Here is a 26,393-nt window from a genome sequence, read left to right as displayed (position 1 = left end):
ACAAATCTTCTAATCAGTCTCTGGAACAAACAGCTAATCAGGATGGAGATGTGAATTGATGAGTCATCCAAGGCAAATGATTAGCTGTAAATTTACTCATTTAGTAAATGCCAGCTGATGAACAGCATGGAGTCATGCAGAACGGGAAATGGCATGACAAAATGAGATACAACGGACATGACGGGATTGGCTCTGTAATCACGTGGAACTATGCCCGCCGATGGAAAAGACAGAGATTAACTGTATTTTCTGGAGGTTTCATATATCTTTCATGGGCTATTCTGTTGTGGGTGTGAGAGGTATTCTGGAGGGAGTACTTCCTCAGAACTTCTTCTTTGCAGAAGGTGGAGCCAGTGGAGGAGTCAGCAACTTGGCTTTGGTGACGGGACTCGTACTGCGGAGCTGTCGCATTTGTCTCCAGTTAGGAGCTTACCGGGATTCACAGATAGAGCCTCAATGGCCTCTCTCCGTTTCTGACTACAGTTTTTGTACATCCCTTGGGAAAAGACACACTTTCATATTTGACATATACTGTATTAATGAGGAGCCTAAATCCTGCGGCTCTGACTCTCAGACATGGCTACAGCTGAGACCAATATAAGTCGCCTAAAAATGTAGAAAATCTGAAATGCAACTGGAAAAGCCTTTTGTATTGAGATGTTATCTGGTAAAAGTAAAAGCATTTTGTTGTTGGTTTATATTCCAGGTTTAGTGCCATTACAAAAAGCCTGATTTGTTTACTTTACTCAAACCAACCGTATAGTTTGAGAAATTTGTTTAAAATTTTTTTACAGCTATTTCATTTGTGTGAGGCATTAACTTTTTTTCTAGTTTGGACAAATGAAAGACTTAAAAAAATCTGTGGGAAGTGACTCTTAATGACATTTCTAATGGACATGCCTTCAATAAAATGTGAAAAAGAAAATGCCTTAAAGCCAAGATGTGAAATTAATTCATTAGAAATTTCAACTTGTGAAGCCCTTCAAATACTCGTGATACTCACTCAATCCTTTGGGCTGTGTCACTCGAAATGGATGGTACAGATATTAAAGTACAAGTAAGAGAAACAAGGGTTCAAAAGGAAGGTTCAAATGCTTACATTTCAAATCCTTGCTTGCCTTGCTGTGACTATTTCAGAGTTTCAGATGTTGCACCACAATAAGATGAGCACCCTGGGGTCAGTCTAAGAAAGATATAGCGCCTGTTCATCCCCTGAGGTTTTGTGTAGGATGTTTTCTTTAGATCCAATATCGACCACAAGCAGGATGAACCCTGTAAATCTGCAGAAAGAATTCATAAATCTGACTTGACCACCAGGGGTAGTGGAAAAAAAAGTCATTTAATGTATGAATGCCCCCGGGCATGTCTTGTCATAATCTATTTATGTTGCATAATACATCAGTTTTGGAAAAAAGTAATGTTGAATGTGATCCTGTTCAGAGGTGAACTTAGGTTCGCTGCTGTTTGGCTCTGTCTTCTTATTTCCCAGTCGGCATCGACCGATCAGATTCTCTTCAAACAACTGTGCTTGAATAATGATGAGTCAACATCAAAATGTCTGCTCATAAACCCTGCTGGACGCATAACTGAGCCTCCAAACTTGAGTTATTGCTGTGTATATGAAATCAAACAGGATAATCTTACTCTGCTAAGAGAACACAAACTATTCACGATTAAAGGAACGGCTCTCACCCCCTGAAACCAGTCACTTAGAGAGCAACAGTGTACCACAGAGAGCGCTGTGCTCTTCTCACTGATAAAAGATGCTCTGGGCTTAATGGGAAACGATGACTTCTGTAAATATCGCAAGTGTCTGTTGTTTCTTTTTGTCCATTTGAGCAAACTGCAAATGTGAACTGCTTTGGTTACCAGAGAAATGAATGGAGCAGGTCCAGGCAGATGGAGAGCAGAGAGGGAAAGAAAAAAGGTAGAAAGTTCAGTCACTCAGTGAGAGCATTAGGCTCTGAGGCATGACGAGGACGCCGGCTGAATGTTTGGTTGAGGTTCAGTGATCCATCAAAGGAAAGCCTGTCTTTCCATCCTGCCTGCTGGAGAGCCTTCCCTCCACACCTTGCCTTGCAGTAACTCCCCCCCAACCCCTCTCTGTCTCTCCCTTTCCTTTCTCCTGTTCCGCCTCTACAGAACGTTTCTTGGGGTAAGCAGTACTCGTACGCCCTCTTCAAAGCCATGAGCCACATGCTGTGCATCGGGTACGGCGCCAGGGCACCCGTCAGCATGTCTGACCTGTGGATCACTATGCTGAGCATGATCGTAGGCGCCACGTGCTACGCTATGTTTGTGGGCCACGCGACAGCTCTAATCCAGTCGCTGGACTCCTCACGCAGACAGTACCAAGAAAAGGTAAGACTCTCAAAGTGGGACAAGTAAAAATATTTAACAATGAACTTGAGCTGTTGATATTTTTTGTGATATATTTAGTCACCCCTTCACAAAAGAAAAATCCAAGGTATGATGTACAAATTATTAATGGATTGTTGTTTCAAAGTGAGTAATGCTAATTAGCAGTGGGACGTATTCATTTCAAGGGTTTGTTCTTTCTCACTGTACAAAGTCCTGCTCATTGAAGCTAGCCTTAAATAAATTAGGTCCTCTCTCAGAGGCTCTGTGGACCTGTGGGTTGAACTCTCACAGATCAGAGTATCCGGAGCGATGACTAGGAAAGAGGATTTTCTCTCCCCCCTCGCCCCCCTCCCTGAGGAAGCTCACCAAAGGTTGACGAGGTTGATGTCACGACCAGCCACCTTATTGTCTGCATGCTGTTTTATTCTTTCCTTTCATTTCAGTCACTCTTACATCATTACATGTTTTTTTTATTTTTTTCACATGAAGGATGATTATCCAGTATTTCAAACGAGCCACCATCTGTAATCCCGCTGAGGGGCCTGGACAATTCCCAGAACACCCGGCTATGCTTTGTGTTGGCACGCAAGAAGCCGAGTTAAACTCCCAAACTTTGCCCGTGATCATGCGGCAGAATTTGACGTACACGCACATTATAAAGCAGGAGATTAGAGTCCTCTGTGATATATCTGAATGCACCACGAAACATGTTTGTGATTAAAATGAGGAGCTGACCTTTAACTTATGTGGTAACAAAAATGATGTAAGCTTGGACACACAGATTTAAAAAGAGCACATATAGAATATTCAGATATAAATGGTTGGTTAAATGAGTAGTATTTCACATTTTGCCAGGACAATGAGTCTAGGCCGATTACTGGGAATTATTAATGACCGTTTCCTCTTGTTTACACCCACAACCTTCGTTACAGCTTAAACATTTGCCAGATTTTGCCATACTTAGATAAAGATTAAACATGTATAAGTTATGTAACATTGTTTACAATTTTGAGGAAGGCTTTCATTTGTTGTGTAACATTCTAAAGCTGCCACAATGCAAACATGTGCAATTGTATCAGTGTTATTCAGTATTGCAAGAGATAGTCAAGACAATACTATTGTTGCTTTTTTTCCTGGCTCATGCAATACAGACACACCTAAATGTAGTGGGTTAGGGTTTTTAAAAAACATTTTTAAAACCACTGGGTATTTTGGATCTAGATATTTTTGTATTTGGAAAGATGAGCACAGAGAAGAATATAACTGTTTTACTTTTGATATATTTTTCTGAAATATTTGTTCTTGTTTAATCACCAGAAAGCAATATTTCTAGAAACCTCATGTAAAACAAATAAAAACAAATCCTCACAGTTGACAAAGTGGAACCAGTGAATGTTGAGCTTGTTTGTCAGAAAGATGATTGAAATGATAATTCTGTGATTAATCAGTCAACGGATGAATTGTTTGATCTCAACAGCAAATGAAATCTGGCAACGAAAAAAAAGGAAGGTGAATTGCAAAACCATCGTGTTTATTGAGGCATATACACACACACATACATGCACAAAAAAAGCAACACTAGTCTGATACACGAAGTACAAATTATTTATCCTGCATGGGGGAGGTTGTTGTTGTAATTCTTATCGGAGCAGAGTCACCTTGGCTATAACGGGACATGCTAAAATACCAGTTCATTAATTTACACCTTGTTTATGGAAGCATTTAGCTGTTTTCAATTTATGCATGATGGCCTGACCTTGCCGGCTGCTTTCATTGTCAATCCCATGTCGAGAAAACAGCCTTTGCTGCAGAACTGTTTAGCAAAGCTCTTTAAACTTTTCATTGTGACTGTTATGGATGCGTCCAGACACACAAACAAAGCTCAGCTTACCAAACTGTGGTAGTATCTGCATCAATACTCTCCAGAAGGTTGAATGTTTTCTTATCCAAAGTGTAATTACATGATTGGTCATAAACAGTCAGATGTGTAACAGTTAATGACAGCAGGTCGCCCACAGCAAACAAGTGAGCCGTTCGAAGTCACCGTTTGAAACCGCGACATGCCTCTAGTCCTAGTGTGTGATGTACATCTGCTCCACGGCAAATATGCTTAATCTACATCCCATTTTATCCTCTCAATATCCCTGCGGGCATTAAACTGACAGCTCTGAGGCCTGTGAATGCCATGTTCATGGTAACAGAGCCCCAGTGTGCAGCCAAGTTCAGGCCGGGCTGATTTGCTGCATGGCTGTGCATATCAGTGGCTCAGGCTGAGGAGCAGCAGGGATGGCTTCAGGGTGCTGGGCCTCCAGTCATTACATCTATCACTGCCACAGCTGGAGGGGCAGAGAGGGCTCTGGATATGAGGTTACAATTATCTATGAGCAGAGGATGTTTTGACAAGGTGTTGATGAGGAAAAGGAAATTGAATTATGTGATTGAAAAAGAACTCAAACTTTAATTGGCTGGTATAACATCTGGGAATAAAACATCTGCTTCCCTCTCACCCAATCCCACTTCTTCTATTGTTACACCAACTATCTCCATACATCCATTAATCTTCTTTGAAGTTTTCCTCTTCTCCTCCTGCCTGGTTTCCCCAGCTCCAACATCCTTTGTCCAATATAGTCACAGTCTCTCCTTAGTAGCCATCCCAGCCAGGACTCTCTGGCTTTACTTCTAAGATGCTCAACCTTAGCTGTGATTCTAATCTTTTCATATTTAATCCAGTCCATCCTAGTCAATCCTAGTAATCCCAGTAGAAATTATACCATCTTCCTCTCTACCACCGAGAGAAAATTAAATACTTAAAGAGAGAAATAATAAAAGACTGACCGTGTGTCATTCAGGAACTGACATGTTCAAACTGTTTACACTTTTCACATCCAGGTCTGGATTCTAGTATAAATATAATTTAACCACTGTTCCGCCTTGAAATGCTGTGTTGATAGAGCCACGGTGAAAAAGTTGAATTCATAATGAAAAGGGATTCACTAACTGTCCCCTCACCTGGGGACCCATGAAAACATTGAGGTTTGGGTGCATCCAAATGTGAAGACTTGCTGCTTTTTTCGTATTTTCGACATTTGCGATACATGAGCTTTCAAATTTAAAGGAATGGTTTAAGACTTTGCACAATATGCTTTTTTGACAGAAGATTAGGGGATTAGGCAACAGTCAGCAGCTGCTAGTTTAGTGCTGAAAAACACAGTGAATCAGCAAACCTGGCTCGACTGTTTGAACTCTCTTCTAAAATGGTTCATAAACTTAACTCCCCTGATGTGCCACTGAGATTTATGATACATTTTCTCCTGATTTAATTTTCCTACACACTTATGGGATAGAAATGCGATTGCATTTGAATCCACCGTCCTCTGGATGACACGTGTGTGTAGCAAATCAATTTCTGCTGTATCAAAATCCATTTGAGGTCATATGAAGAACATAAACATTTCTATCCTGTCACTCTAATTGTTATCCCTTTTTAAATCGTCCTTCTTATCGCAGGACGCTCGGATAAAATAGGAGTCTTATTTGATTACACAGAGTATGTATACTGTAGGTAAACACATAATTCTATGGGAATATTTAATTTTGCAGACAAGGATGTACTCCAATGCTGAACTATATCAACTAAATGACCCCAATAGGACATCAACAAGAAGAGAAGTGGGTTAATTTTGAATCCACTCTGAACCGTTTCTTAAATAGAGAAAGGAAAATGCCGAAGGCAAAAAATAAGCATATGATGCTGTTGCAGTGATAAAAATTGCTCCATTAAAATATAACTCAATAATTTGCCAACAGAAGTACAAATTAGGGGTTGTGTTTAAATGCAATGGAGTCATTTTGTTGCTGTAAAAGCTTGACATGAAATTTAGGCCACAAAATGCCACCTTTGCGTCACTTGGTGCCCCAGCTTGACCACCTGGGCTAAAAAGGCCTGCGAGAGAGAGGCTGCAGACACTCTTCAACTTCTACTGTGTGAACTCGAAATAAATCAATTTCCCGCAAACAAAACCCTCGGTCCCTTATCACCTTCCCGCAGCTGGGAGAGGAATCAATGAAGGAGCCATTGTGACTCCAGTGTCTTTTTCTCTCGCTGACAAATTCTCTTTTTTTGTGGGTCTGCTTGCATCATGCTGGTCAAAGAGCCGGCTACTGGGACCGGGCCTGCCCACCTCACAGCTGCTGCTGGCTCTCACCCCCTCGCTCTACTATGATTACCAGAGGCGGCGAGAGACTCGGCTTGTTTTCAGGTGTCAGAACAGAGAACAGAATGGGAAGATTGTTTTCACCACCCTGCCTGTGGAAACACTGAGAATAAAAGAAACAGATCAAAGTAAAGCAAACATTTCTCTGTTTCTGTAGTTCAACGTGTTCATCTTCATTGGTTACCGGCTGCATTGCATGAAAATCTTCCATAAAGCAATGCCTGTTCAGTAAAACTATTCACCACCTGCATAGTTTGCTGCTGAGGAAATACAATGTTTCTCTTAACACCATAATATAAGAATTAGTTTTTTGAAGCAGAAAACTATTGTATAAAAAAATGTAAGGATGTCATCATAGATTTTTGCCACAACCATTCAATTTATTCATCACGAGCGCTGCCACATTCATGCAAGGTTCTTTAGAAATGTCTTAAAGTTCTCTAAATGCCTTTGATTTTCCAAATGAAATGTATTATCATCATAATAATCATTATCATTTTATCATCAGCGCAGGAAATAGATGTTATATTATATTCAGGCAGAGGTTTTTAACTTTATTTTGATTTCAAGATGTGATAACCAGGCAATTAAAGGGGAAAAGACAATTGAAGTCAGACAATCCATTTGAACTCAACTAACGTTTTTTAAATACATTCATCTTCTATAGCACTTTAGCAAAATCAGGGTTGCCGTGGGCTGAACTTCAGCTGATTCTAGGCAAAGGCACAGTACTGGACAGTTTGCCCGTATATCAAGCGAGAGAGAGAGAGAGAATCACATTCACCTTTAGGCAATTAAGAGTCACCAATTAACAAACCCAGATTTTTTTGATTGTGGGAGTAAACCGGAGTACCAGGAGAAAACCACAGAGACAACATGGAAACTGCACACAAACGTCCCCAAGCCCCGTTACTCCACTTTGTGAGGTTAAAAATAATAATGATAATCCTCATTTATGTAGCAGTTCTCTAATGCAAATGGAAAATCAAAGTGCTTTTATGTAAAATGTGAAAGAAAACCATTAAAAAGGTTTTTCAAAGGCCAATATTAAATACCTATGGAATACAAATCTGTGAATAAAAATTAAGAGAGCATTATAACTAGTGAGTTTAATGCTAAAACCAATGGCAAGAAAATAAATGTTTCATTCTTAAAAATACCTTTCTTCTCTTGTTTGTACTGAAAGACCCAAGCATGAAAAAACAAAAGGCTGCTTTGTCAAATCATTTATGATTCAGCTGTACTCTACTCCAGTTTCCAAAAACAAGCATTTATTTCAGGTTACTTTGTGGCTCTAATTTTCCATAAAAGTGAATGTGAGTGTGTCTGACTGTCTATCTCTGTGTTTGACCTGTGATGGAGTGGTGACCTGTACCCAGCCGTCAGCCGGGATCAGCTCCAGCCCTCAATGACCCATGAATTTGATAAAGTGGTAGGAGAAGGGATAAAGTTCTTGATCTTTTGTAAAATACTTTAAAATGACTGTGCTGCTGTACAAGCAAATCTGCTTCTCTGTGAATCCGTTCCATCCCGACACGACCCCAGGTTATATAAAGCAAGGACACAAGATGAATGAATCAATTATGTATTCATATTACTTAAATCCTTGAAATAAAATGAGCACAACAAAATCTTACATGGACATTATGAAAATAATTACCACCTCACTTATGCAATCTGTTTGTGTTCATCGTCTATCTCTTCAGGTTATCAGGTATAACTTGCTAGTTCCTGTTAGATCATAGCTCAGTTGCCCATTAGGGCTTGCTTTCGTGCATGGGTGAGATAATCAGAACTGCTACCTTGGCCTGACATACCCCCGGGCCTGTACTTGTTCCTACTTCCCTTCACCACCTGCCTCCCTCGCTCTTCCTCTCCCTCGCACAGAACCAGGACATGGCCCTGTGACTGTGTGAGAACACGGCTTGTCCTCAATACAGACGCAAATACGCACTCTCCACAGTTTTGTGTGTGTTTTGCTGTTTATCAAAGGTGTACATTCCCTCTGCACTTTATTGTGAGATTGCGTGAAAAGAAAACCAAAAAAATGGACATGTCCTGGTTTGAACTGATCCATTTACTTTCTCTTCCTCCCTCTCTAGTACAAACAAGTGGAGCAATACATGTCCTTCCACAAGCTTCCAGCAGACATGCGGCAGAAAATCCACGACTATTATGAACACCGCTACCAAGGCAAGATCTTCGATGAGGACAACATCCTGAGTGAACTGAACGACCCGCTCAAAGAGGTGAGACATGGTCTTCTTTTGGACCCACAACTTCATTTCAACATCTTTCAGAAGCTTTGTCTAAGTAATGTAAACATATTCAGACTCCCCAGTTGAGGGCTTTGATTTTATTTTTGGAACAAAAGAGAAATAACGTTAAAAAGTGCCTGACAGGTACGTGCCGCATAGTTTTAGTTTTTGAAGTATTTATTCCTTGAAGGCGAGCAGCAACTCTTCGTTTGGCAATGCTGAAAGCGTAGTAGCTGAAACTGAAAAATCAGCACCTGCCAACACATCCTTCAAGGTCGAGCAAATGGATTCTCCTCAACATCCTGGGTGAACCGGAGACAGCGTGCAACAAGATGTGAAAATATTCAGTGATCACCTGTGCCTCACTTTTGACCTTTGATAAATAATAAGAGCCCCCACTGATGTGGAACAGTTAAGAATGTCATCTGCGATATTCACAAGTTTAAAAGGTACAAAGCAACACGGCAAGTGTACCTTTCACACACAGTGAGGAAGTTTAGTGTGAAGTAAGAGACCAAGTTCTGAGTTCTTGGCTGACCTCCTGGTATCAGCGCATTACACGGATAATTATGCACAGGGATATTGAGAGTGTGGAGGAATAAAAAGCAAAGCAAGCGTAGAAATCACGACCATCTCTCATGTAGCCCCATTAAGTCACCTTGCACAGTGGAGTGCTGCGGTGCGTGGAGCCGCTGCACGCTCCCACACCCGCACAAAAGAAGGTACAGGGATTTAAATCTACTAAACTTATAAGACAGAAAATCCTACAGGCTTACTTCTGTGTGTGTGTGTGTGTGTGTGTGTGTGTGTGTGTGTGTGTGTGTGTGTGTGTGTGTGTGTGTGTGTGTGTGTGTGTGTGTGTGTAGTGAGCAAAATCAGGAATCTGCAGCCAGTGTCGCACGACAAAACCTATTCCCATGACAGTTTCAGGTAGAAACAAACTGAGTCACTGTCGTAAAAAACAAGACCTTAAAAAAGCTCACTTGGCCATTTTTGAGAAATGGCTTGAAGGTGTGTCAGCCATGTTTCATCAGTCTCTTGTTCCCAAACAATAAGCAGGTTCAATCACAGAACATAGAATAACAGGACCATAAAGAATGGAGCTTGTTTGAAAAATGTATTGTTTATTTGTAGAATAACGTGTAAAAAAACCCAGCTACATGCCATATCCACTCAAGATTTACTCGCTGCCTTGCTTTCATTCTTAAGTTACAATGTCTCAGGTGTTCTGCTCTTCTGAAATCCCTCCTTTAAAAAATAACAGCACTACAAAGGAACCTGCTTACTCCAACCTCAGTTCAAATAACATTAGTCTAAAAGCAATGGGACACTATAAAAAAAAAAAGAAAACATAATAAATTTTAATTAAATCAATTAGACACAGCTAAATTTGTCAGGCGCAACTAATGGTGCTTCCTCTATTGTCACAGAGGGGTATATTTTATCCACTGTGATTATTGCTCTGCGAGCCTGCTCTGCTTCTGTTGTAAAGTGGTCATAAGTTTTGTTTTTAGAGATAAAGGCAGGGGATTGAGAGCTTTTTTTTCCTTCCGTCAGGAATCAGTTAATGCAGCCGTAAAGCTGACTAACGTCAGTAGAGACCAGATGTATTTCGGGCAGACAGACTCAAAGTAAGATACCTGAGTCAGGCTGATTGCCCCTGAGTGCCGGCTCCTTCTAAAACAGAACATGCTCACAGGTCAATTTGGGATCAGAATCAGCTCCACTTTGCAGCTCTCAGGCAAGCTAAGAATCCAAAATCAGGTAAAGTACTCTTAAAACTGATTCTGGTCTGTCATTTATTATGAGTCTTGCATAAGTTTATCAAACAGAGATGCCAGAATGTTGCTTTAGTAGTTAGAACAACATGGGCTTCGGTGTGGGATGGGGACACGGCGAAATTTACTTTTTTTTAATTATTATTTTTGAAATTGTAGTATTCAGATCCTTGTATACGTCTAAAAAGAATCTTCCCAGGAGCCCCCTGCAGGTCTATATTCCTTTTGATACACAGAAATCACCTTGTAGCCTTGCAGTGAATTTGAACTTGTTTAGGACAGGTGATCCATCACAATGAACCGTTCAGTGTTGTTATGCAGCTGTTTGGAGGGAGTGCTTAAAAAAACTTAACCTTTGCCGTTGCATTCAAGGACTCGGCAATGTCAAGCAATTGATTTGTAGCTGGTAAAAAGCATTTCATTAATCAGCTTTTGCAATGGATTGCTTTGTGGTACAAAGAACACCAGAAGATGTGAACACCTTGAAAAGTTGTTTCTTATAGCAGCAGGGAAAATACTGCAATCCGCACATGCATACAGTTTTAGTGCTTTTTAATGGATTGCTTTTTTTTGAGCAAGTTTAAATTTTTTGTAAGTGTGAGTGGGAGTGAAAAGGAGACAAATTTATTTTCAGAATCTTATGATAAACAGGCCCTCTGAATTTAGTCAAACAGTGCTGCCCCCGGTGGCCAAATTACAAACAGCATTTACAGCATTTTATTTAGCTTGTGTTGTTGTTGACACCCCAGCTCTAAACTGACTTTCAGACTGCAGTAACTGAGGACAATATTGTAAAATACATGTTGGCAGTGAATGAGGTGAAATATGCAAACAGCAGACTCTTTATGTCCGAGTAGCCAGACAGTTGTTCCATTCTGTCTGTTCTCTCCCCTCCCTCCCCTTTCCTTACCTCTGTCTCCCAGCCTCTTATTCTCTGCCAACAAATCTTTAAATAGGCATAGCCAAAGATTGTTTCCCTAAGAGGAATCCTGGCTGGGCATGAAAACTGCTTACTACCTAATTCATTAGTTCTGGTGCATGATTAAGGTCAGAGCCCCCCGTGGCATTAGCTGACACCAGCATCTGAGGTTGAGCTCCTTGCATCGCCTTCGTTGCAAGCTTGCACGCGTCACAGAGATTGCTTGTCTTTCTTTTAATGTCCTGTTGTCACTGGAGGAGAGCTATCCCTCATGTGGGGTCAAAAACACACCACTGCAAATGCCAAGTGCCCCGACTCTCCATCTGCACAGCAACAGAGATGTATGGGTAAACAGACAACAAGCTCCTAATCTCCTGCTGGGTCCGAGGGGACAGGATGAGACCGGAGAAATGGCCTGCAGCCGGCACCAGAGGGCAAACTCATCAGGATCTGACCTGTCTGCCAAAAAGTTTCTTCTCGGGAGAGATGGGAAGTGCTTTAGAAGTATTAGGGATAAAGAAGCTATATGCATCCAATTTTGGATGCATATAGCATCAAGTTTGCAGCTCTCAAGTTTGCAGCAGCAGAAATGGAAGGTTTATGGTTTTCTCCAACCTCACTGATGCTCATTTTTCAGTTTTCAGGTGGAAGTAAGTGAAATATTTTGGAACAATCTTAAGACTGTTTCTTTTCCCTTCAACAGGAAATCGTGAACTTCAACTGCCGTAAGCTTGTGGCCACCATGCCCCTGTTTGCTAATGCAGACCCCAACTTCGTGACGGGGATGCTGAGCAAGTTGAAGTTTGAGGTTTTTCAACCCAATGACTACATCATCCGAGAGGGAACAGTTGGAAAGAAGATGTACTTTATTCAGCATGGCGTTGCAAGTGTGATCACCAAGTTCAACAAGGAGATGAAGCTGACTGATGGATCCTACTTTGGAGGTAAGAACAACAATATAGAGATTGGAAATAAAATTTTTGTTTTAAGGTAGATTTCCATAATTTTATAGTTTCAACATTAAAATGAAAACATGAATTATATATGTTACTATGTAGTACTGGCATACTACCACAAAAAGGCTCCTCGCAGTCATATGAACATCCTCTATGATCATACATTTATGAAGTTTGACATGAGACAAGCCCAAGGCTTTGTGTTTGAAGCTGTTTGAAGTTAAGTTATTGTAAATGTAGATTCTCATTAACCAGTGTTGGACGTTAGTCAGCTTCCGTGGTTACATAACCACTCATCTGGTTGCTGGAGTGGGCCAAGGCGTGGATCAGGCATCCCTTAGGACAAACAGAAGTCCCTCCCCCACCCTCACCCTCATCACACACAAATGCACATGCATGAACTCTTCTCTCCCTCCATACGTTCCTGCTATGCTTGGCACAGACTGAACGCAGCCACTATGGACGTTTCTTTTGAGTCATATGACAAGCGATTCTCTCGTTCTGTTCTCTGCTGTGCTTTTGCTCGCTGTCTTCCTCTCTTGTTCTCAGCATAGGTCCCATTCTCTTTCAGAAACATTACAGATATTATTAATTTTTAAAATGTCAAATGTAATTTCATTGCACGTTGTTTATTCCGACAAAATCTGCAGGCAGACATTGTCGTGTCTGTGTGATAGCAAAGCAAAGTTTCCTATTTTAGAGGTTCTTGCATATTTTATCTCCTGAGTTCATCCCCACTATGGAAGGAGGCTGAGGAGTCTAAGAATACCTTCACTTTGATGTGTCTGTTGCATGCAGCTCATGTCTCACAGGCGAGCTGAGGAAGGCAGTGAATCCAAAAAGAAATGAGTCGTCTCTTTTCCTGCCTGTTCAGGATCGCTGTCGTACATCGTCTCATCATGCCACTCCGTTTGCAAAGCTATCTGCCTTAAATATCCACAGGAGGAAGGCATCCTAAATTCAGTGTGGAGTTTTACAAGGGATTGCAGCAGTTATAAGGCAGCTACACTTTCTGTTTGTTGAGGCATCATCTGGGGTACTGTGGCAGAGAGCGGGTTGAAATTTCAACCAAATAAGCTTTGAGATTGAAAACATTATTATGTCCACATAAAGGATAAAAAGTTACGCCTGATCAAAATAAACAAAGGAACAGTTAGTGATACCACATTTTGGTAGGCCTATTTTTTAATCACATTTTTTTCCTATCAGCTGTTTAAGATCATCACTAAGAATATTAAGGACATATAATTAAAGTTTTGAGAAACAATATTAGTTAAAAATGCTTCATTTCCATAGTTAATAAACCTGCATTCTGTATTTTTCATTCAATAAATTCAATGTATCTTCATCATCTAGCTACATTTTGTATAGTTTTAAATACAAAAAAGGTCAGGAATGTAGCCAGCTTTTAAAAATAAAGAAACAGGCAACATATACAAAGCATCGGAAAAGTAAATACTTTTAAAAGGAAGAGATCTATTTCACAATCAGGCTTGGAAGTCAGTGGTCAGCTGATTTGACAGCAGGGATGTTCTCAGCGTGAGGAGTCGCCTGCTTCGACTAGTCGATATTTCTGACTCTCAAAGAAGTAAAAAACAACTAACAATAAACAGATTCCAAAAATATAGCACTGACGGATACGACAATTTACTGCACATCTTTAATGAGTAAAGATACCCCCTGTAGAAAAGTTAAAAAAAGTATGCATAAACATACATGAGGAGTGAAAGAGAGGTGAGCAGTGGGAATGCACTTAATGCATTAAAAAGCTCCACCAGCAGCCTCAACTTAAAACAGTATAACTCAGAGGTATAAAGGAATCATATTGAAATAATGGGTAAATTACTTGGGTCAAATCCTCAATGTTTAACTACCTGTTACCCAGTAAACAGAACCCTGGAGGGAATATTTATGAAGCTAGAAAATGTTTTCTAATGTGTTAAGGAATTTCAGATGGTCATTTCCAACTATTAAAGCATCACTTAATTACATGATGTGTGTGGGTGCTGTATTTGTCCCCAACAAATAAAGGGTGCCCTGCTTGTTTTTATTTTGCTGCTTCCCACCACCTGCTGTTGCCTTCTGCCCTGCTGGTATTTTTACCAATTTGTACGGCATTAGTAGATGAGCCCTGAGTTGGGAGCAGCTGGCTGTGCCAGGCACCTCACTCTTCCCCTTTTCTCTCATATGATTCACGCTCGCTTCACAACCAGGCCGACCCGTGGCTCGAATAAAGAATCAGTGAGGGAGACTGAGACAGTAACAGAGCGAGGGAGAGGGAAACAATACCAAACAGTGCCAGGGGAAACTATTAGCATAGTAATGAACAGGACATCCAGGAGGACAGTAGGTCACAAAGCACCCCCAGTCATGGTCAATGGCACACCTGCATACTAAGATGGTATCATAGCAATCAACCCTGGACCTGAGTGCAAAAGATTACACATCAGTATCTCACAGTTCTGCAGTGAAGGCATGGTGAGGCGGAGAGTCTTACAGAGTTTATTGTGGGAGGACAATGACAATCCCTATTGGGCTTCAATGTCTTAGTCATGTGGACTCCCTCTCCTCAGTCCCAGTTTCCTACAGACTGTATGAGGGGGGAGCCTGGGGGGAGATGGTTGCCATGAGAGTACGTGACACATGAAGTGATGGCAAATTATCCACAATGCCCCGGGGGTCAACAGTGATGCTTTGTGACAAGGCAACAGACACGTGTCAAAAGGCATCACAGGAGGTGTTAACAGGCCTTTGACTTCCACACAACATGTGGACACCAAGACTCTCCAGGTGACACGGACCATATTTCAAGAGAGTTTAAAATATCTGTCTGGTTCAAGCTCTTGCATCATACACGTACATAGAATATTGAATATCGTAATTACAGCAGGGTTTTCAAAATGTTAGGGGAGAATCGGGATCTATAGGCAAAAAGAAGCACAACTATTGTTTGACTAGTTTGATGTTTTTGATATGAAGTATGTGGCCTTTAACCGTTTTGGTTTTGCACTGAAGCTCATTTTCTTATCGAAATTGATGAAATGAGGATTAATAGAATGATATTTCTACCCTGCGCTTAATCCTTTTTATCACTGTTTATCATGGACACATGGAGTAAAAACTGTGTTGCAAAAAGGCTGCCCGCGGATCCCGAGGTTGATTCTTCTGCTCCTCCCACCCTCCGAAACTCTCTGGTGCCCCCCAGAGGAGACCCACAACACACATTTAATACTTCTGGTTAAATACGCTGATGGTTTTACCAAGTTAATCTTAAAATACTACCAACTGTTCTGTCATGACAGATCATATGACATTAAACTTACCGTATAAATTGTTGTCACAGTCATACAATTTGTCAGAATTTTAACGAATATAACACTAGGAAATGGTGTCATTGATGAAGATCTAGAGGTTATAGCACTGTCTCCTCAAGGAAGAATAAGGTCTGTGCTCATCTTGTCCTTTCTGTGGAGTTTGTATGTTCCTTTGGTCCACACATTGTCTTTCTCCAAGTATCCCAGCGTCCTACACAGTTTGAAAAGAATTCTGTTGCCCATGTACTGACTGTGGGTTTTTGCACTGGAGATTGTCGGCAGCCTTTGTGATTCTATTTGTATAGAAAGTGGATGGATGGAATAAAGTCCTTTGTCCATCTGACTTCAGTAACCACAGAAAAGGCTTCTCACCAACATTTAGGCCTGCAATTTCTTGCAAGTAAAGTGAAAGAAGATGGAGTCGAGATGAACATTTTCACGCATGATGGATGTACCGTACATATAGAATGGTTGACGTAAATCCTGTCTACGGTTCCATATTTTTCTTTTCTCCCATGTGGTGTTTTCATGTACTCAAACAGTGATAAATAGCATTCAGTGCAGCCTGATGGATTGAATAGGGTGCAGCATTAATGAATATGTGATACTTGAGAAAAACCCAATTCAATGGGTATATCTGAATAGGGTTTTTGGCTACATGCCTGAATGAAAGTCTGCTGTGAGCACGGATTCAATGAATATTCATGCTTTATTCAGTAGCTGAGTAAATACTGCATGAATTTTTTTTTTTTTAAGCTTTTACGGGTTTGGAAAGAAGCAGTTGCAAACAAGGTGAAAAACATGACAGGAGAGCTTTTAAGGGAATTTACAATCATCTTAATTTAGCCCATATTTGTGGTGTTATTGAGAATTAATTTGTTTAACTAGTTTTCTTGAAATGTTCCCATTGGTAATTCAGTTACTAATTGGAAAGACTACAAAGGAAAACTTAAGTAAAAGAAGTTAAATTTGTAATTTGTGGTGAACTTGTACACGTGGTTAGTAAAGCAACTGAACAATTATTGTTCTCTTCTGAAAAAGTCCTCCATTCTAACATGAAAACAACAACAAAATAACCTAAACCAAACCCAAAAGACAGTTGGGACTAAATTCTATATCAAACAAATAAAAAAAGGAAATAGGTTAAGCTCAGGGAACTCTTGCAAAGATTTTTCATGTTTAACTACTTGACATGCTCATAATACCTCAGAATAATAAACGTGTCCAGTGTGTACCCTGCCTTCGCCCATTAGTATTGGAAAAAGCAGTGTGGATAAAGATATAGATAAAGAATATCAGATCATCACAGTCTGTCACATTTTACACAATGTCCAACTTCATTGGAATTATTTTTCAGTTCAAAGAGATGACTGCTCCTTTTCAGACTAAAAGTTAACTAACCAGAAGAAGGGGTAATGGCTAGCTGAGATGTCTGCGAAGGTTAAACAGCACATCTCATCACTGAAAATCTTACACCATGTTTCAACTGTACACCATCAATCCAAATGTAGCACCATGGCAGGGAGGACTTAAGGAGGATCAATTATTTTCAACACGCCCACTCAACCTTTCTAGACTTGCTATTCCATCTCAAGTAACACATTTACCTCTGTACATGCAAGTGCATTGGTAGCACAGCATGTTTTTATTAACGTCGCTCTTACCCCCCCTCGTCTATGAAATTATATGTAGCACGACATGGGTTTTTCCGTCACTTCCTTTGCCACTTCATGTGTTTTCTTGTGTTGACAGAGGTACAACTTGAAGGGAGCTTTTCCATTATACACTAACACCTTATTCACACCCACAGTTTGAGAGTGTTGCTCGCACATCTCGCACGCTCTGCGCTCTATTTTCATGACAGCTCACGGCAGAGCCAAGAAAGATCACACCATAACAAGTTAACATTTAACGATTTAATGAAGGAAGAAGTTGTGCTGCAGACTGGACAGAAGTGCAAATGTAGGTGGAGGTTGAGCTGCTTCAGGAGATGAAAACAAGAAGAAACGGAGGAGGGATCAAACGATCAATGAACAGTGGGGGATGTTTGCAGAGAATTGTACTTTTTCTGCCGGCATGGGATCAGATGCCGTGAATGCTCGATGTTGTCACATATCGCCTGCAAGCCACACATTTTCAGTTTGTTGCTGCCAGCTGAATAAGATGCAGGGAACCTCGGTTGGTGCTTGTATTGTTTTTATAACTCTGCTTATATGGAGCTGTTTCAGAACTGGAGAGCCAAACGTTTACAGATGACACAGATGTCTCTTTCACTTGCGCAGCATCATTGATGCCAAGAGTACTCCTACACTGATAGTAATAAGTGCAAACCTAATAACATTTTAATTTTGAAGGAGTTATATTTGGACTATTCTGGGTTTTTAACTTTGTGTGTTCTCCTTATCTTTAATTGTTACTGTGTCGAAGAGGCTTTAATGTTTGATGATTTGATGCTTAAAGTTAAAGGTCCCAGTTTCACACGTTAGCTTTAGAATGAGTATTTCTTTTCAGTTTCACGCACTTTTAATTACACAGATTGAACATGAACGAGAAAGATGTTGCGTTCCATGTAATTATCAGATTTAAAGGGGCCTGCAGGGTTCATTTTGATGCATGCTTTATGCTATTGTTCACTTCCCTTCCTGTCATGTCAGAATCATGTAGCGATGCTGTGAAATCTCTTCCCTGTTTAGTTATACGTTACATTAGAGAAGTGCGTTGATGCTGTGATGCCTGACAGCTTCTTTTTCTTTAAAGCACAACTAGCTCCTGTATTGAATTATGGGCTTATTAGCTCTTTACAGGATGATGAATTATCTCGGTATAATGCAAATGACAGGCCCGCTGATGGGCTTCTCATTTTATTTACATTCACATTAGCCTCCTGTGCTCAAGGTTCATCTATATGATAATATGTACTGTAATTACTGGGATGATTTCCCCTATGACCCCCCACTTCTCTCTGTAATCTACTGTTGCTGTTTGTTCATGTGTCCATTTAAAAAAATATATTTTTCCCTTTGTGTCTCTCTCTTTTCTTCCACACAGAGATCTGTCTGCTCACCAAGGGCAGACGGACGGCGAGCGTGCGCGCAGACACCTACTGTCGACTTTTCTCCCTCTCCGTTGACCACTTTAATGAGGTTCTAGAGGAGTACCCCATGATGCGACGTGCTTTCGAAACTGTCGCCATCGACCGATTGGACCGCATCGGTAAGGCCTTCCAACATCTGTCTGTCCTGTCTGATTGGTCGACTCTTGCCTGTCATCGTGCCTTGTCTTTATCAGTATGTGTTTGCCTTCTTTCTTCATAAAAGCATTGTGTCTGCCATCTTGTGCTGCATGACCTGTATGCTATCTTCTTTTTTTTATTTTTTTCTTCAACGTTTGTCTCTTTGTCTTAAAAATGTGTATAGAAATTTGTGTTGTGACCAGCATTAATCCTTCTAAAGAACCAAAGTTGCGTTTTGTGGTTGGATTAACTGGAAGGCAGTGCATGTCGCTGTCCGGGAGGGAGTCAGGTCACCCCCACGTTGGTTTGGTGTTGACCCCCCCACTGGATGTCAGCGAGTGGATGGAAGCAAACCTCACATGCATGTGTGTCTGGCCCTCTTTCCACTCATCTGCACTCCTGGGTATGAGCAGCACCCCGCAACGTATCAGAGTTCTCAAAATCATCCAGGCACAAACCCCTTAAAAAAAAAATACAAAATTAAATAAACAAACACTAAGTGACAGGGCCAGGTGACAGGAAAGCTTTAAAATCCTCTCATGCACAAGGTGCAGCTTTTCTGGCGAGGGGTCTGTGTAGTTTCATTCAGTGTTTCCCATGTCATCAAAAAGTGCTATGTTTACTGTCTGATAAGGAAATGTTTGTTACATGAATGTAACAGTTTGTTGTTGATCAATAAAGCCAATCTGATACATATTGACTTGTCACTGATTAAAAAAAGGGGCACATGTATGTAACACAAACAGGGCATCAATTGGCTCCTCTGACCCTATTCGTACATATTATCTCACTTCTTTTTGCACACATCTTCTGTTTTAATAGATTTCTGCGATGTTTGTTTACCAACAACCTTTTTTACTTGATAAATATAGAGTAAAAGTGCCGTCTGTCCAGAGGATGTGGTATCACAGTGCGACCCAGCCCAGACTTGGGTACTATTATTAGTTGCTCCAAGAGTATTTTGCATATTACAATGACATCTTTAATCTATGTCTCTCTATCTAAATTAATTCTAAACATCTCAAGGGCAACTTTGTAAAGCTCATTAGATCTGTTACAATTTCTTATGTAACATTATAGGATTATTTGAGCTTGGCTTGAAATAATGCAATGATGTTTTTTTTGTTTTTTTTAAGATGCATCATTTATTAAGATAATTTTCCACAAGCACAAAGCTTACATCGATTTTTGTTTGATCAAGTGTCGCCTTTTTATATATTCTCTTACTCATTTGTGTCCTGGGTGGAAGCTCTCCAAATCTATTACATCTTTTACCTGATTGGCGATTGGCTATTCGATCTGTTTGAAACAACATATTTTCCTTCCATGGTCTATAACACAGAAACAGAAAAGGCTACAATGACATTTACCGTGAAAATGTTATTTCACAGGAAGAAGGAGATCTCATCTGGTTTTATATACAATGATATATATTAGTCATATTATTTTCCAATATGACTGTTACACTGACAACTCAAACAGCTCCTTAAAACTAATTTCACTCCATAAATATGAATGCAGCTTCTTGTCTACCGGTACTTACTATTTAAGCTTTTCAGTGGATAGATCTATGAAAGAGGCCATGACATTTCGCTCAATTGTTTCCATATTATGTTAATAAGAAATCAAGATAAGCATATCAAGCTAATGTTGAATTTGCATAATAACAATGAGCCAGTTTTGTGTCATATCAGTGGCTCAGCTTGCAGTCTGTATCTACATTCCTGTCAGTTTTTGTGTTTTTTTTGTTTTGTTTTGTTTTGTTTTTTTTGTCGTGGCTTTGTATTTGTGTATTAGTTTGCCTGAGACAGGCGCGTCAATATTTGCAAATTGCTTTGTAACCCAAATGTTGACTCAACGCTGAAACGCTGTAGTGTCCAAATCAATCAGGATCCAACAAGTATGTGTTACCACTGAGACATTTTCTCCTCACGTTTACGTTCATATGCAGCTTTATCTCGTGTGGAGGTGGAGCAGCATTGCTGCTTGGAAATGCTTTAATTAGATCAAAATGTTTGCATCTTCTTCAAATGAATCACCTCTACGAAACAAAATTTGCCTCTTGTGGTAAATGCAAGTTAGTGAAATTGCAGTTGATATAATAGACCCCATGAAATGAAAAGCACATTTACCCGACTTTCTAAGGGTTTATTTAGAAGCAATAAGTGAAAATTAATTGTCAAAACATTTTCACATAGTATAACATCATGGAATTCCTCCTATTTATTTTAATGTAAATGATGATTCTACCTGCACTCGGTAGTTTTTAAGCTTCTATATCACTTTGCTACGACAAACTGCCAAATTAAATGACGTGGTTTTAATTTTCAAGCTGTTCTAAAAACTAAAACAACTTTTTTTTCCTGGCGTAATAGTGTCATGGCCATCAACAATGGCTATAACCCCCTCCCAAATCACTCTCAATAGTTTCTGTGCCCCATCAAGTGCAACAAATGAGCATTCAGCATGCCAGTCTGGTCTTCATTGATGTTGGGGTCCTGTTCCAGTAACTTCTGTACTTCTTTTTCATCCTGCTCAACACGCGGGGATGAAACGATTGCTGGACTGGGAGTAGATCTCGTAGTTATTTGGTCAAGAATTCTCAGTTGTCTTGCACGACTGTTGCACGACATTTGTGTGTCTGCTTGATCGTTGCAACTGCAACCACAATTTGATCTTGCGAGTGTCGAGCGTGTGTCGTGCCACATGCATGTGAACACAAACGTTACAAGGATGTTTCACAAACTGGTAAAAGTTCTTCCCAACACATTCTAGGCGTTTGTGTGACATCCTTGCAACTTTTGTGCAATGTACCCGAAGTACCAATTCACTGTGATTGTAAGGAAAAACAGCCTCTAACTCTTGTATTTTCCTGAATTTTAATGCCTCCAAATAGTTTCCAGTTGTCGCAGCACAGTGACACAGCAGCTTTACTAATTCTGCACTGCATAGAAATGCATTATGCAGGTTTGCATTGTGTTTCCACTGCACCGGCAGCAGCACTGGCTTCAGAGAATCGTCTTGAAAAGACGGAAATGTGGGATATTATGACTGAGACATTGTTTCATGGGGTCTTGAAGGAAATAGTACTTTGTAAATTTTTTGAAAAAAAAAAAAGAATTGGCCACGCTTCAATTTTGAAATACATTGAAACAAGACACAAACCCTCATCTCTCACCTTTATGTCTTCCTACATTGTGTATTGCAGGGGTCTCTATCTCTGGTCCTGGAAAGCCCCTGTCCCGCATGTTTTAGACTCTTCCTGCTTCAACGCACCAGAATATAGCAATTAGTCATCACCCAGATCCTGGGAAAGACAAGTGAGCAGGTCCTCATTGCATTCAGACGTGTTGCAGCAGGGAAAGACTTTAAACCAGCAGGAGAGGAGCTCTCCAGGATCAGGGTTGGAGACTGCTGGTGTATTGTAAAACCATTAAATATCTGGAACTCAGTTGCATATGAACGTAATTGTGTTTATATACTAACGGGTGGGCGAGAACACTAAATTAAAACAATCCAAACAGACTTTATATACCATTTAGTCTTTTTGTTTCACTGTGCCCTTCACAACATACTATATGCCCTTTAACCTCAACAGTCCTGATCTGCATTGGCCCTTTTTATGAGAACTATCAGCCAAGTTGGCTTTTCACTGTAAATAAGTTTCATAAAACAAAAGCTGCCCACTCTGATTGAGTGATTCACATTTGATCCGTCCTTTCAGGCTAACCATGAAGGGGGTTTTGTCTCATACGAGGGAAGATACTTTGTCATGATCCGTGCTGGTTGTATCGTTTTCTCTCTATATATATATATGAACTGCATTTGGTTACATGCTTGTCTTGCTAAAAAAAAAAAAAAAAAAAAAGGAAAGAAAAAAAAAAGTAACCATGCTTTGAAACCAATAACATGTTGCACATTTGACATTATCTTTTATCTATCTAAAAATTATTTGACCAGGAGTCCGTCTTGAGACGAGCTCATCTCGTTTTCAAGAGTGTCCTGGCCGACGAGTAGGCATCAGGTAAACACTTTATTCCAATTCCAGTATTCGAACAGGGGCAAAGTGAGGCTTGCTAAGTGGATCCGGTCTCAAATTCATCCTCCAAGAGTTTGACCTCTTGCAGAAGGTTACATTAACTGTTTAAATCCTGCATCAGTGACACATACCTCAAGTCACCCACACAAGTCCTGCAGATATTTTGGTGGACTCAAAATGTAAAAAAAATTTAAAAAAATAAAGCCAACAACAAAAAAACAGAGACAATCAAGGAAACAAAGAGATCTCATTCAGTGTTACATGCCATCTTTATTTTTGAACAGATTTCTTTTCTCCGAATAATCAACTGGATTATGAACACATACTCAGTCTTATCAATGTGACATTTTTCTTTAATCTTTGAATCCTCTGTTCAAAGTGTATTCACAAATGAAATCATGTCTGCAGATTAGTAAAAGCCTTTACTAATGCAATGCCACATACCGTTTTTGTACCATGCCAAGGTTTCATTTCATTATTTATTCATGTTTTCACCAAAGAGAGGGTTTGTTTCTGATTGTCTTACTTGGAACAACAATTCTGTCTTATTTATAAAAAACGAAAGTGTTGTATACATCATTATTCATACAATCGTCAGTCTTGACATTTGGCTTAAACTTTGACTAAGACTATTTGCGTTGCCTGTTTTAAGACACAAGGAAAAAAAATCCCACTAGTTATTTTATCACACATTTTACCTTCTGTAATAATGTGCTAATCACAATCTAAAAGGAACGCCTGTATAAAATAGTTAAGAATTTGTTATTATTCAGGTTATGCGTGAAGTCAGACTGAAGGACATGTAACGTCTCTGTGAAGCCATGAATGCATCTGAACTTGTGTCTCAAAAGTTGTGTTTTGTTCTTTTTCTAAATGTAGTCTTCATTTTATATATGATGTTTGTTACGTTATAATGTTATATCTTTGTTTTTTTTATGTTGCTGTCCTTGTTGATTTTCTTTCAGACAGTTTTATAGTGCTTGTGTTTAGATCTGGATAAGGAATGAAGATTCATCACATATTTAGTATTTGTAAATTTTATTTTTAAATTCACATATTTTGGTGGTCAAAGTGAATGTTTCTTACAATTTTTTTTGATCATGTTTTTGTTGTTATTCTTGTTTTAAATACAATTGTTTTTACAGCTTTCGTATTCAACTTTTAAGTTAGACTTAGTATGAGTATATATAAAAATAGAATATTCAAAACTCTTAGAGCGCTGTGAAAGAAAAAAATAACTTCAATGCTTACCTTGTTGATTATTGGAATAGTAATTATTATTTACACAGTCCACACAGTTTACTGATTCTTTTTGTCTCAGTCTATAATGGGTCATGACTGTAGAGATTTGCTGTGTGGAACAAGTGCCAAGCCATGCTGCTTTCCAGTTGCCTCTGAGATCAGGAATCCCAACTTTGGATAACGTCACTTCCTTGGAAAAACAACCCTAGGACCTTTTTTTATGCCAATGGTTCTCTAAGTGAGGGAGAAAATCCAAGAAGTGGCTCACAGCAGGGATCATGTAAACAATGCTACAACCAACATGATCGCTACAGTAAAATTCCATTCAGGTTTTTTTGCTTGTGTTTATAAAGGTATTTTTGTACAGAGAGGCCAATTTTGAAAACAAACTTCGAAAGTAATGAATGATGATCATTAAAATATTACAATGTGAAAACTGTTAGTCATGAATGATGCACTATTTAACTATATCTGATCTTTTTCGTTTTAAATTTGAAGTTTGGATCAAGCATTTAGTGAGAAATGGAGTGGAGTTTGAATGTATAAATGAGGGTGCCTTGGAAATATTGGTATTTCTGGGGAGAGGGGGAGGCCCTAATATAATATATAAAATACAATTACTTAAGATTTGTGAAATTATCTCGTGAATGTACCTGATGAAAAATCTTGAGAAATATTTTTTTTTAATAGAATTAAGATTATAATGTAAAATTAAGGACGAGAAATAGGAAAAGAACAAGACAAATCATCTACCGTGTTTAAGAAATAACATTTTTAAATCTTGGCAAGTGCAAAATAATTTGCAGTGCAAAGTTTGGGAGCAACTGCTTTAAGCTGACGCTGCAAAGCATATCACCATCTTCAACATTAAAATCAGACTCCTCAAAGCCGTGCCTAGTTTCCCTTCAGGATATGAACTGGTTCAAGATCCAACAGGCAGCTGGAAAGCAGAGCTGTGCAGTAACACTGCCTTGACACACTTAAGAAAAACAATTTATTATTAGGATTTAGGTTGACAATTCAGAGAAAATTCAATCAACTTTTATAAATGTAACATTACCATTACCACCCACCAATAGCGGTGGTCTTATAGTTCTTACATGCTCTCAATGCCGTGCCACCTCTCCAATTTAAACAGCGTGGCTCCGAACCTCTCTTTATCATGATTGGCCTGCTTTAAAGTTTCTTGTTTTGAACGTGTACCTCTAAATTATATCTGCGCACCGTAGACCTCCGCAGCTCCTTCAGTGAATATTTGTACTGGCAATCAGAACACAGTGTGGAAAAAAGAAAATGCAATTTCTCTGCAAGCTGGCGTGAAATAATACATGTCTCAAAATAACTTAGATGTAAATGCATAGCTCACAAAGACTAATATATTCTTTGATAAGTGCGCATACATAAGTAAGTGCTCTGCGTTCAAACATACAGTGATGTACACACTACAGGCAGCGCAGTGCTTCCTGCTGGGGCCATTTTCCTTGTAGAATTGACAATTTGACATTTGTCAATACTTAATGACTGTTGCCTTGAAATCTTGTCAAAATCCTTGTGTCTAACTACTGTGTTGGTGTATTTGGATGTTGCCTTAAATCCAACAGATACTCTGATCTTGATTGGCCCAGTTTGAAAATATAATCAACCTCTGTTGTCCTTCCAATCTACAGAGTTTAACGCTGTCACCTTTAAAAATGCAATGAGAGCAGCCTTGTAAGTTACCAGTAGTCTCATAGTCGGTATGTGGTGCTTGTTTTAGCCCTTAACTACCCGACCCTGTAGTGAGCGTCACAGTCAAAGTGAACAGCATCGGACATAGACCAAAATGCTGCACAAAAACCACTTCAATCCATCTTCGGCTGCTCCAGCAACAAAAGTCCTGTCTTACATAGCTCAACGCGTGGCTTACTGGCAGCCTTGAGAGCAGAAAGCCATCCAGCAAATGCTGCTATATGGTAAACTTGGTGAAGAAATCTTCTGCCCTCAAGGACGGAGCTTAATGATTGATTGACTGCAGCTAAAGCCTTCAGCACACTAAAAGTCCACTCTGTCTTCTTTACCGACAACGCTTCACAGCCTGTCG

At 39.7% G+C, this 26,393-nt stretch overlaps 1 protein-coding gene across 1 annotated transcript in view; it reads left to right on the top strand.

The window, feature by feature from the left end:
• Positions 1–26,393, top strand: part of hcn1 (hyperpolarization activated cyclic nucleotide-gated potassium channel 1) — a gene marked incomplete at both ends in the record, with an annotated part of 68,295 nt that overhangs the window by 39,636 nt on the left and 2,266 nt on the right. The window contains 4 exons of the mRNA XM_080510125.1: positions 2,143–2,361; positions 8,678–8,824; positions 12,234–12,474; positions 18,849–19,013. Of these exons, the coding sequence (XP_080366251.1) occupies positions 2,143–2,361; positions 8,678–8,824; positions 12,234–12,474; positions 18,849–19,013 (772 nt within the window). The remainder of the gene's footprint in view (positions 1–2,142; positions 2,362–8,677; positions 8,825–12,233; positions 12,475–18,848; positions 19,014–26,393) is intronic.

The sequence above is a fragment of the Blennius ocellaris genome (assembly GCF_963422515.1).
Source record: "Blennius ocellaris genome assembly, chromosome: 15".
Lineage (NCBI taxonomy): Eukaryota > Metazoa > Chordata > Actinopteri > Blenniiformes > Blenniidae > Blennius > Blennius ocellaris.
Note: the sequence above shows the minus strand (reverse complement) of the source record. Positions and strands in the feature narration are given on the sequence as shown.